We start from the raw sequence: 13,035 nt of genomic DNA on the forward strand, positions 1-13,035 counted from the left end.
AAAAGGTACAATTGGATTTAGGCTCCAAGAGCTTTAAATTTGGAACCTGGGGTCTTCAGGATTAACTGCCAGGACTGTGAAAGGATTTCTATTAGTCAAACTGGGAGGAATTTTATGACTTGCTTCAGAGAATACATGGATAGCCAAAATAAGATGGCATTCAGTACGTATTTGGATGAGGAAAAACATGTATCAGGAAATATGTTGGATAACTCTGAAGTGTATCAAACAGCACTGAAAGGACAATTATTAAACCTACAGCATGAAATAGAGATCTTCATACACAGAAAATGGCAATCAGAGTTATTGCTTAATGAACAGAGTCAGTTTAACTTGAGGAAGTTACTACACCAGTATGAACAGGGCCAACAGCCATAGTGGCTCTACACAGAGCTACACGCTCTGGCCAATGGCCTCCTCCTGCTCACATCACTACAGAAAAAACAGAAAATTTCAGAGAGGACACGAGGCAGCGCCAGTTGGATAGACTTCTGAACACACTGTCGACCATTAAGATTTATAGTTACATAACTTCAGTTACTCAATGTTCACACAAAGCCATGTCTTTTTTTTAAAATTTGTCACGCTTGAATGTTTTCTATTAGTAGATTGTTCCTCACTTTTTATTCATTTAATTGCATTTGAAATACGGATTTTAATCCTATGTATTGTATTTTATTTTATGTTTTATTGTTAGACACACAGTTCAACAATGTAAGATCATTTTAATTAACAATGATCAATATTCTAGTCCAAGTTAGTGAATTTACGATGCCAATTAATTATATATCTCAGCATTCCATCCTCCACTGCTTACAGTTCATGTATGTGGAAATACAGGATGCACATGAGCCATCACTACCACTTGTTATGTACCTGTGTGTACAGATTAGAGGACACTGATACTTTTGTCAGAATATTTTAACAGTATGCTGTCCTTTTCTACACATTCTTACATTTTATCCTTCTTTTATGGATTCTTAGATTTGCTGCATATTTGGCCTTCAATCTAAGGAACTAATTTTTCTGAAATTATTTAATTGGATAAATAAAAAATCTACTTGCCAAGTGGCGGCAGAACACACACATAAAAGTCTGTTGTGATTGGCAAGCTTTCTGAGCCAATGGCTCCTTCTTCAGGCAGAAGGGCTGAAGGGGAAGGAAGAAGGTGAAGGAAAAGGACTGGAGGGAGCTAGGAAAAGCGGTAGATTTTGGGGAAGTCACCCAGAACTGCAAGTCAGGGGAGACTTACCATAAGGATGAGAATGAAAAGACTTATTAGTGATTTTTCTAATTCTATAATAGATCTGAAGATGGCAGTAAGCCAAAACCAGTCATTGTGAACACTGAATTATATTGCTTTAAGTGATCAGGCCAGACATTTGTGAATAAAGAATCCAATTCCAATTTTCAGACCAGGCAAGCTGCAGTTAAGCAAATCTATCCTCAATTCCTGGGTCATTTTGAACACTACAATGCTTTTATGGGCTCAGTCCTATAAGAGGTGGAATTCCTTTGCTTTAAAACTGGCATACCCCGCCAATAATCTGGGTGATTAGTGTTTAATATTAATTTGGAACCACAGTGCAACTTAGCATTTTCCATATCAACAAATCACTGTGAGAGGTAGAGGAAGTCATAAGTGATGAGAAATCCTAGGACAGTCCAGGGATCGAGATTTTTATCTCTGGATTTGCAGTCTAACACACTCCACTAACATTACTGTTTTCCATAACTACAAACAGGACACACACCAACTCACTAACATGATAAATGTATTAGTTGTCCACCAACTGTTCTCAACACCTCTACCACATCAGCCTTCAATTCATTTCACACATACAACAAGCAAGATCCTTGGCATAATCACACCCATCACAAATTTCTTATTCCATTGCCTCAAATTAGAAACGAATTTCAGCACACTAGCTATCTTCTGTCCCCAACATTATTTTTAAGTAAACATAGAAACTGCACACGTTACCAACAAAACCAATAGAAGTAATGGAATGTGCAGTCTTTCACGAAACACAGAGTGTATAAGGACTGCTTAAAATATGGAACTTTCTGTAGCATATAGCACACCTGTAGAGTTAAGGGAGGAACTAAGTTTGTGTTTGATGTCCCATTGACATCGTGATCATTAGAGGCAGAATACAAGCTCAGATTGTGTTAAGAATGGGGAAAAAAAATCACCTGAGCCTTGTCAAAGGGACCATCGTGGCATTTGCCTGGAATGATTTAGAGAAATAATGGAAAACTTACATCTGGTTGGCCGGATGGGGATTTGAGTTGTTCTCCTCCTGAATGCAAGTTGGTTGGTTGGTTGGTTGGTTGGAGAAGGGACCAAACTACGCAGTCATCAGTCCCACCGACCTGAGATTAACTAAAACCGATAAAATCCCACATTAAAAGAGGGAACTACAACATTCATAAAATGATAAACTATTGACAGGGAAGGAAGGAAAAGGACAGAAGACGAGGTGAGGGAAAGAAAGTGACTAATGACAGGGGCATGAAGGAAGAAGCACAGGAGACAAGGGAGATGCTCAGGACATAGCAGACCTCATGAGAAAAGGAGTGGGAAGGCAGAGGGCCGGGGTGAACCACCAACCCCAGTTGAAGCCAATCCAGTCGGGGTGAAGGGGGGAGCATGAAAGCCTGTGTGAGCCACAGACAACATCGATCGACAACGACAGAGAGGGGGCTCCTCACGACGGAGGAGATAACCGTGAGACAAAAAAGTATGGCCGATGCGGAGCCGGCAGAGAACGACAGAGGACCGCCATGGAGTTGTAGAATCCTTAATTGCCCTGAGCTTGTTCGGCGAAGAAAGAGTGCTCCCTTCGGCATCCCAAAGGCCCAAACCCTGACGACGTAATGCCGAGCGAAGGTCTATTTCTGGAATGGCAATAGCGAGAGATGGCCTGGTAGTAGCTAATTTAGCCAGTCGATTGGCAAGTTCATTCCCAGGAATCCCAACATGGCATGAGGTCCAAACGAAAACCACCGAGCATCCTCATTGAGTGAGGAGAGAAAGGGAGTCCTGGATAGCGATGACTAAAGGGTGGCGAGGGAAGCACTGGCTGATAGCGTGCAAATTGCTCAATGAGTCACTACAGATAGTGAAGGATAGTCCTGAGCAGCAGCAGATATGGTCCAGTGTGCGCAAGATGGCTACCAATTCTGCAGTAAAAACATTACATCCATCTGGCAAGGAGCGAAGTTCCGTGTGTCATGCATAGGTGTAAGCAAAACCAGTGCGGCCAGCAACTATGGAGCCATCAGTATAGATCACTTCTGAAGCCTGACAGGAACTGAAGAGACAGGAGAACTGGTGGTGAAGAGCAATCAGAGGGACAGAAACCTTTGAATCAATTGAGAGATCAAGACAGAGTTACGGCCAAGAGACGCACCATGGAGGGGTACGTGCGTGAGCGGAGAAGAGAGGTGGTAAAGGCAATCGCTGGAGCTCACAAGAGAGTGGCTGAATGCGGACAGCCATGGTAAGCCCACATCGTGGCCGCTGCTGTGGCAGGGCGATCTCCATGTCTGGATAAAGGAGACCATAATTAGGGTGCTTTGGGGTGCAGCGAATGCAGAACACATAAGATATCAGCTGTTGCTGGTGCAAAACTCGCAGGGGCGGAATACCCGTCTCTGCGAGAAGGCTAAGTACGGGGCTAGTGCGGACAGCACCATTCGTAAGTTGGACCCCACAGTGGTGGATGGGGTCTAGTATCTGCACAGTGTCGAAGGTGACACAGAACTATAGACAGGACTTCCATAGTCTAAACAAGACTGGACCAACACTCGACACAGTCGCAGGAGAACAGAGTGGTCTGCACCCCAGGTGGTATTACTGAGACACCTAAGAACATTGAGATGGGACCAGCAAGGCCTCTTCAGCTGGCAAAGGTGAGGGAGCCTTGTCAACCGGGCATCGAAGACCAGACCCAAAAAGCGATGGGTGTCCACCACCTCGAGGGGCTGGCCATAGAGGAACAGTTCCGGATGGGGATGGACTGTACAGCGACGGTAGAAACGCATGACACAAGTCTTGGCTGCCGAGAACTGAGAGCCATGAGAGAGACCCCATGAGTGGGCCCGACAAATTGCCCCCTGTAGATGGCATTCTGCAGCACCCATTACGGAGGAGGCGAGGTAGGTACAAAAATCGTTAGCATACAAAGAGGAGGACACTGTCGGCCCAACAGCTGTCACTAGACCATTAAGGGCTATGAGAAAGAGTGAGAGGCTCAGCACGGAACCCTGTGGAACCCCATTTTCTTGCCGATGGGGAGAGCCGTAGGAGGAGCCAACCTGGACCCGAAAAGAGCAATAAGAAAGAAAATTACGGATAAAAATGGGCAGAGCGCTACGAAGGCCCCATTCATGTGGTGAGGATGTGGTATCATAGGCTTTATGCAGATCAAAGAAGACTGCAAGGAGGTGTTGCCGATGGACAAAAGCCGACCGGATAGCAGACTCTAGGTGCACCAAGTTATCCACCGTAGAGCGGCCACAGCGAAAACCACTTTGAGACGATGACAAATGGTCGCAGAATTCCAGGATCCAAAACAGCCGCCGACTCACCATGCATTCAAGGAGCTTGCAGAGGGTGTTAGTAAGGCTAATTGGATGGTAGCTATCCAACTGAAGAGGCGGCTTTCCTGGCTTCAACACCGGAACAACAATGCTTTCCGGCCACTGGGTAGGAGATACTCCCTCACCCCACAGACGGTTAAAGAGGGTCAATATACGACAGTGGCCAGCCACCGATAAGTGTTGGAGCATTTGGTTATGTATCCGATCCAGTCCAGGAGCCGTGTCAGGACAAAGGGCGAGGGTGCTGGCAAATTCCCACTCACTAAATGGGGCATTATATGGCTCTGAGCAGCGAGAAACAAAAGACAAAGGCAGTCATTCTCAATGCTCTTTCAGGAGAAGGAATGTGGGCAGATACTGAGCCGATGCCGAAGCTTGAGCAAGTGTTGAGCGAAATTTTCTGCCACAAAGTCTGGATTGGTAATGACAACACTATGTACAGAAATTCCCGCAACCCCGGTGGGAGAACAATGGCCAAAAATTCACCGGAGTTTCGCCCAGACTTGTGAAGAAGGGGTGTGGGGTCCTATGGAAGTTACACATCGTTCCCAGCAAATTCGTTTCTGAAATTTGATTAGGTAGCAGGCCCGGGCATACAGTCGTTTAAAGACCAGAAGAAGAGCAGTAGAAGGGTGCCACTTTGAAGTGTTGAAGAGCACGGCGGCAGTCTTTTATGGCCACAGCAATTTCTGGAGTCCACCAAGGGGGGGAGGGGGGCAGATGGGGGGGGGGGGGGGGGGGGGAACCTGAAGTAGAAGGGATTGCTGAAACAGCTGCTGAAAGGATGGGGCCAGTCAATGTCTGAGTAGATTCATCAACACTGTTGTGTGGCAATAAAGGGGGGATGGGAGCAGAGGAGAAGACATCCCTATCAGCCTTAAGGCCCGTCCACACGCAACGATCTGTCTGCGCAAGTGTCTGTGCACATCACATCTGCGCAGACAGATCGTTGCGTGTGGACAGAAGATTTGCACCAACCTGAGGTGTGTGCAAACCTGGAAGTTGGAGTTGGAGGTTTGAGCGAAACCTCTCAAATCTGTGGGTTCAAACCACATCTGCGCAGACAAGTTGGAGCGTGTGGACAGAAGATCACCGCAAATCTGGTGCGAAACAGCTGTTTGCTCAGTCAAGTGTTTGTATTTGTGTGCACAGGGCATTAAAATGGCTGATACTCGTCAGTGTTCTCGAGAGTTTGTAAGTGAATTCATTGAAATATATAGAAACCACCCATGTTTGTGGAAGATTAAAAATAAAGAATATAGTGACTGAGACAAAAAGACAGCAGCATATAATACTCTAATTGAAAAATTGCAGGCAGTTGACGCCTCGGCAAACAGACAAACAGTAATAAAAAAAAATTCGTTGCGAACTGGAGAAATTATTTGCAGATGGATGTCGAAACTTATAATTATCTCTTAAAGCTTGTAACCCCTCATATTAAGAGAAAAAATACTTGTATGAGAAGGGAAATTTCTCCTCACGAACGGTTGGCGGTAACATTAAGATTCCTAGCAACAGGAAGGAGCTACAAGGATTTGGAATTTTCATCTGCAATATCGAAACAAGTGTTGAGTGAAATAATACCCAACACATGTGAAGCTATTTATGCTGTCCTGAAGGATGAGTTCATGAACGCAAGTCAAGTAAATTAAGTCTGTCAGCAAACTGTTTACCGAAAAGAGTTATCCAAAGTTCAGAAATCTGGAAGATCTGGTGTAGGTGTAGATCAAGTATACGAGCCAACGTTATGGTGTTTTGATCTTCTTGGCTTTCTTGGAGATCAAGAAACGCCAAGACCAAGCAGGAGTACAATTGAAGATGAAATTGGAGTGTCAATGTGCGACGAAATGGAACACGAGGTAATGTAAAACAAAACAGGTTCGTCCTGGAACTCTTGCAGCAAATTTACGTGAGAAAACTGCTTTCGCTTTAGCAGCCACTGTCTACACCATTTTGACCGCTTTCTCTGTTTCCTGCAGTTGGTCTGAATGTTTTTTGCAACACAAGTTGCGAACAGAGACCACAACAGAACTTCCTCCATTTCTATATTTCAAAATAACTGAATCACATTTTTGAAGTTTACAGGGAGCGTAGTCGCTTGCCACTGATATTTCTTTTCTACACCGACAGATGGCGGGCGAGTAGTAGATTGGGGTTTGTGTCGTGTGAACACACCACATTTGCAGCGGTCTTTTGCAGGTAGAGACATCTGCGCCGATGTCTGCGCAGACAGATCGTCACGTGTGGACCGGGCTTTAGATAGGGCCCACCTGGGAGGGTGACGGAGTGAGAGACACTGAAGGAAGGTCAAAACAACTGAGTAATAGTCGCTGTCACGTAAGTCATCATGGACGCCCCACTCAGTGGAGGGAAGAAGGCCGGGACTGCAAATGGAGAGGTCAATGGTTGAGAAAGAGCTGTGTTTAGAAAACAGAGGTCAAGCCCTGCCAGTACAGCTTCTACTGTCCTGCCCAGGGCAGTAGTCATATGACTACCCCAAAGAGGGTTGTGGGCATACAGGAAGGGAGAAGGGAGTTGTTGAAGAAGAGTGGTGAGGGCATGGGATGTGGGCAGCCAGTCAAGTGGGAGGTAAAGATTACAGATTGTGATTGGAGTGGCAAGATGGATCCTGACAGCAATGGCTTCCAGAGTGGTATGGAGGGGAACCCATTTTCTAACAATGTCCTTGCGGACCAAGGTGCAAACACCACCAGAAGCCCGCAAGGGGCCAATTCAGTTCCGACAAAGTGTGGAACCCACGGAGGGTCGGTCAGTAAGAATTGACAAAATGGGTCTCCTGGAACGCAATACAAGTGGCAGAGTAGAAGGTAAGAAGAGGCTGCAACTCTGGAAGGTGATGCAAATAACCATTACAATTCCACTGGAGGATTCTCAAGGCAGAGTCCAAAGTGGAAGTGATTGGACCGGAGTCGATCGTGCCACCGAGTCGCTATCTGTCACCGACAATGATGGGGTAATATCAGTAAAGGTGGGGTCAGACTGTCAGTTCATTGACTGTAGGAGGAGAAGGCCGCACCTCAGGGGGTACCAGAGGGGCCTCGCCCTCGGTTCCTACTTCTTCTCTTGGGAAGGAAGAGAAGGGCAGACTGCAGTGAGGGCAGGCACGGAATTACACCGGGCAATCTCGGCACCCACCAGCCGCAGATCACACTGCCGATGTGGAGCAGCAGATCGCCTTTCAGAGGGGTGCTGGGAAGAGGAGTCCTGTGAGGGAGCTCCAGTACCAGCGGCTGCTGAAGGAGGGGAGCACTTCTCTGGTGGGGGAGGGGGGGCACTTCTCTGGTGGGGGAGGGGGAGCAGCACCCGAAGGGGGAGTGGGAGAGGGGGGAGGAGGAGGAGGAGGCTGAAGGCATGGGACGAATGGGGTGGGGCTGGGAAGAGGAGGGTGCAGACGGGAGAATGAATGTAATAGAAGCAAAAGTAGAGGTCATAGACACGGGATGGAGCCGGTCATATTTTTGACGAGCCTCAGTGTAGGTGAGCAGATCTAAGGTTTTGTACTCTTGAATCCTTCTTTATTACACAAACACCGGGCATGTAGGTGAGTGTGGAGAATTCTGTCCATTACAATTTACACATATTGGCGGGGGAGCATAGGCACTCCCCTCACGGAGGGGGCACCCACGGTCGCCACAGAGGGGATCAGTGGTGCAGCAGCAAGACGTGTGTCCAAACCTTAAGTATTTAAAACATCTCATCAGTGGTGGAATATAAGATTTTACATCACACCGATACACCATTACCTTGACCTTCTCTGGGAGGACATCCCCCTCAAAGGCCAGGATAAAGGCGCCTGTAGCAGTGCAATTGTTTGGAGGGCCTCGCTGCACACAGCAGGTAAAACAAACCCCTTGCCGCTTGAGGTTAGCACGGAGCTCAGTTTGGAGAAGAAGATCTCGGTAGAAAATAATGCCCTGTACTGAGTTCAAAGACTGGTTGGGCGAGACAGAGAATGGGACGTCACCGAGATGGTCACAAGCACACAGGGCGTCAGATTTGGCGGCAGAAGATGTCTCGATGAGCAAAGCACCGGACCGCATTTTACTCATCAATTCAACTTTGCCATACTTATCTTCAATTGTCTCCATGAAAAACAAAGGCTTGGTCATGGCAAGCTACCTCCATCTGTCCTGGTACAAACCAGGTACCAAGGAAAAGGTTTCAACCCAAGCTGGCAAGCTTGCCCCTCCTCCCAGGGGGTGGCCAGGGAGGGGAAGGCCAAAGGATCAGAAGGAGGAGCGTCACGTCTGCTACCACTCTTTGAGATGGCCACAGAATGGCCAGGATGGTGAAGCTTTTGTCGCTTCACGCGCAAGGCATCCACCCTAGTACCACCCACTCTGATCAGGGGCCCGCCCCATGGGCGCCACCCAGCCACAGCAAGGGCCATCTGGCACGGTGGTCATTGCCGGGAGTTCTGGTGCCAGAAAATGATGAGCACCAACTCCTGTGCATACACGAGGAGTTAACAGGTCAGGTACTAGCAGTGTGATCCCTGTGGTTTCAGGGAGCTCAGCCAAGTGGGTACTTAACAGCCCCACCACACGGACTGGCTACCTTGCTGGTGACCTAGCAGGAGGGGCACCAGGGTGCAAAGGGAAAGGAAAGGGGAGGGGAGGGGAGGGGAGGGGGAGAGGAACCTGCACCACGGAAGCTCATCCCCAAATGGCTCACACTGAACGGAAAATTTTTGGAAATGGAGGTCAGACCCCAAGGGGACCAAAAACACCGAAAAGGAGGTAGAAACAGCAAACTAAACAATAGCACAGACCAAAACAAAGCCAGGAGGATAGCCAGGTCGACATAAAGAAGTCCACTAAGAGGGAAAAGAGGGGCCAGGGACAAAGGAGCAAGGAGAGGGAGGAAGAGGAAGAGGGATGGTAATGCAGCTTTCAAAGGAAAGGAAAGGAAAGGAGGCTGCAATAGCTCAGGGCCCCGTGCGCGCCACACACATACTTGCAAAGGGCCAAATGCAAGTCCAGTGTGCTAACCACTGCACTGCCCCACTCGGTCCAGTAAAACCTAGACCACTACTGACACACTCTTTGAACACAGTTGGTGGGTGAATACTGTAATGTAGGTGTAGGTGTGTGTGTGTGTGTGTGTGTGTGTGTGTGTGTGTGTGTGTCATGCTGCCTGGTAGTATTTCCCACTATAGAATGGATAGCATCTTTTCCATACTACTGTTAAAACCATCACAATCACTCACATTCATACAGATTTTCTGTCTTAAAACTGAATTCTAACATGGTGTTTTATATCCGCTTTGAAGTCAGCAATAATGGTGTTTGTTTGCAGTTTCTTGTAACTCAGTAGCTTATACTGTGAAGCAATGTGTTTTGTGTACACAAATATAGCAACAAATCAACTCATATCTAGTTAGTTCAATTCTCAGAAGAAGGCTTTGAAGTCCTACTTCTTTAACAGCACCTTTTCATATTGATAATTACAAATACGACAATTCGCTGTGGAGGAAGATTATACTACTAAGATCATACACACAATCAGCCAAGTAGTTGAGTGTTTCACAACTCGTTTGTTAGTTGTAACATGTTGCACATTACTCACTGAATTTTCATCATGTGGCCTTTCTTACACTACTTTTAATAGACAAATTCTGGCCTATTAGCTTTTATTCATACTACGAAGAATTCTTCGATTTCACAAGAGGCTAAAATAAAATTTGAAGCATGTGGGCTGATCCATTCAACACTCCTGAAAGTTTTCTTTCTTGACGAGTACTAAATAACCTGATGAATGAATGATGTATTTAGATATGTGTGTGAAAGGATGTACCTGGGTACCCAGTGGTATCTGCCTGAAACCTCCATGTTATTCTTTATAGAAAGTGGATGAAAACCGCATGTCCTAGCAGTTCCAAAGTAAAACCTCATTCTTAATTCTATTATGGGTTTGTTTTTGCCAATTTCTTCTTGTATTTGTTGCTTATTATGATGATAAAGATTACTTTTAAGAAAAAGTTTGAAATTATGTTTATTTTCACATTATTGAGACAAAGAGAGTTAAACAAGGAAGGGGTCAGTAGCACAAAAGCTAGTGGTGTCTCTCTGTCAGAATTGCCATCTAGCATTTATTATAGTTTTGTTATTACATTCACAGTAAATGGTATTTTTCTCTCTCTCTATTTTGGAAAGAGATTGTTCTACTTTCATCTATTTACCTTATACTCTCAGTGATACATCACTGTTTCATAGAAATGTCAAAAACAGTACCATTGTGAGGCTGTAAAGTCATGTCGCACTATATAAATTATAAACTATGAGGCACCACTTTTCAAAGGTTCCATCATAAACTGTACAATTTGTGAGAACATAAATCCAAAAGTATCCTATTTTGTTATTGCAGCACAACAGACAGAATATCCAGAGCTGCATGTAACTTTTAGTATTGCTGCAGTGTCAAGAAAGTGGGTGAAAACAATTAGCATGTACACTAAAATCTACACCTGTTCACCTTGCAGTTGTTATTTACAGTTTGAAGGCAGTGTACCTGGAGCATCAGGCGATACATTTCTGGGGGGCACGCATTAGGCTGCGGCAGCCGCTCACCCTCACGGTCCACTCTGCGCAAAATCTGCGCACCATCCAGGCCCGGCCAGGGTTCCTCTCCGAAAGTCAGCATTTCCCACAAAGTCACACCAAACATCCACGTGTCTGCAAAATTAATTACCTGTATATCATATACAACAAAACAAAATTAATCCACTAAATTCTCTAAATTACCCAAAAATATGTATAGTGCAAGTGATTGGTCCTTCCTTGCAACTCAGCAGGCCATCTTTACAGTCAGTAGCACTCAGTTATTTCCAAATATTATTCACAGACGAAAAGGAACTGAATAGTTTCTTGCCATCCTCTAGAGCCTTAAAAATAGCATGAAGTTTGGAATGGAACCACAGCTTTGTCGTTACATTAGTATGTTGAATATTGTGGGCTCAAATCCCAAATGTTTCATCATTACTTTTACACAATTACTTAATTTTTTTTTTAAATTTCTAATCCTTTGCTACATCATTTTAATCACCATATTACTGCCAAAGAATAAATCACCGCAAATTTCATAGTACATTATCACAAATAAATATACATTTTTGAGACTATTGTCTGTGGATAGCCTAGTTTGTAGTAAATCAGCATCTGTGATTTAGTTTCTGTAGCAAATGTTGTAACAACATATTGTGTTACATCTAGTTTTCTGTTAAATTGTAAATTAACCTTATTTTCATGTTTTCTAACAACTATAATTAACCTCACAAAGTTTTAAGAAAATTGTAATTTCTATTTCCTTAATTGAAATCTCAGTCTGTGTTATGGTTCAGTTCTTATAAGGAATTAGTAATTTTTTAGCTCTACAGATTAAAAAATAATCAGTACGCATAGTTCAAGTTGTGTGTTCACTGTCCCATAATACATGGTACAAGCCAAAATACATCCCCCCCCCCCCCCCCCCCTCTCTGAATGCTGTTCCCTGACATGGAATGAGTTGGTTGAAATTCATAAGCAGCTGGGAATCACCGTGACTATAGTCAAACAATTGGCAGCTGGTGCTAATTGGTGTGTTGGAAGAACTCCTAAGAGCCATGTGTCTGTGGAACTAGTACTAAAGGTACCTTAAGTACTATCCTTTCCTGTGCATCCTGTTTTCTCTGCAGAAAGTACGTGATGATCCATCGCTACTCATCCACTTGGCTGTGAGTGGCAACTGAATGGTAGATCTAGCAATCCTGTATAGAGTGAACAGGGACCAGGCAGGGCTTAATGTGTTATACCGACCCTTCTAACTGACAAGTTCAAAGTGCTCTCTTTCACTGAAACAAACTGAGCCAGTAGGACTCACTTCACCTGTTTTGGGGAAAACGTGTTTTGTCCCACGTCAAGAGAGGGCAAATGCCAAAGGGTAGAGGTCTATTAATTGTTGGCAGTTCAAATGTGCAACTGAAGTGAAATGGAGGCTAATGTGAAATGGAGATGGCATACTGAGCTAGTGTATTTGCCACCGTATACAAAAAACTCAATCCCACCGACATAAAAATTGAAGTTGCACGTGAGATTGTTTTGGCAAGACTCACAAGGAAACCCTTGAGTGTGAGCCCTTAATTCATCATCATCATCATCATCATCATCATCATCATCATCTTCGTTTCCCCTCTGTCCAACAACTGGTTGGGTTGGGGGTATAATTGGTACTTCACCACTTTACTCTGTCTTTCCACCATTCTTGTTCCAGAATTTGGTTCCATAGCAGGTTTCTCCTCCTTAAACTCATCTATATTGTATCAATCCATAATGTTCTCGGTCTTCCCCTTGGCCTCTTGCCCTCAATCTTGAACTCCATCATTCTTCTTGGTATTCTTCCCTCTCCCATCCTCCTCACATGCCCAAACCA

General features: G+C 45.1%; 1 protein-coding gene across 3 annotated transcripts in view; it reads right to left on the minus strand.

The window, feature by feature from the left end:
- Nucleotides 1–13,035, minus strand: part of LOC126473599 (activated Cdc42 kinase Ack) — a 516,119-nt gene that overhangs the window by 292,040 nt on the left and 211,044 nt on the right. For all 3 annotated transcript variants that reach the window (XM_050100753.1, XM_050100752.1, XM_050100754.1), the window contains one exon: nt 11,140–11,303. In XM_050100753.1, coding sequence (XP_049956710.1) covers nt 11,140–11,303 — 164 coding nt within the window. The remainder of the gene's footprint in view (nt 1–11,139; nt 11,304–13,035) is intronic.

This window comes from Schistocerca serialis, chromosome 4, assembly GCF_023864345.2.
Source record: "Schistocerca serialis cubense isolate TAMUIC-IGC-003099 chromosome 4, iqSchSeri2.2, whole genome shotgun sequence".
Taxonomy (NCBI): domain Eukaryota; kingdom Metazoa; phylum Arthropoda; class Insecta; order Orthoptera; family Acrididae; genus Schistocerca; species Schistocerca serialis.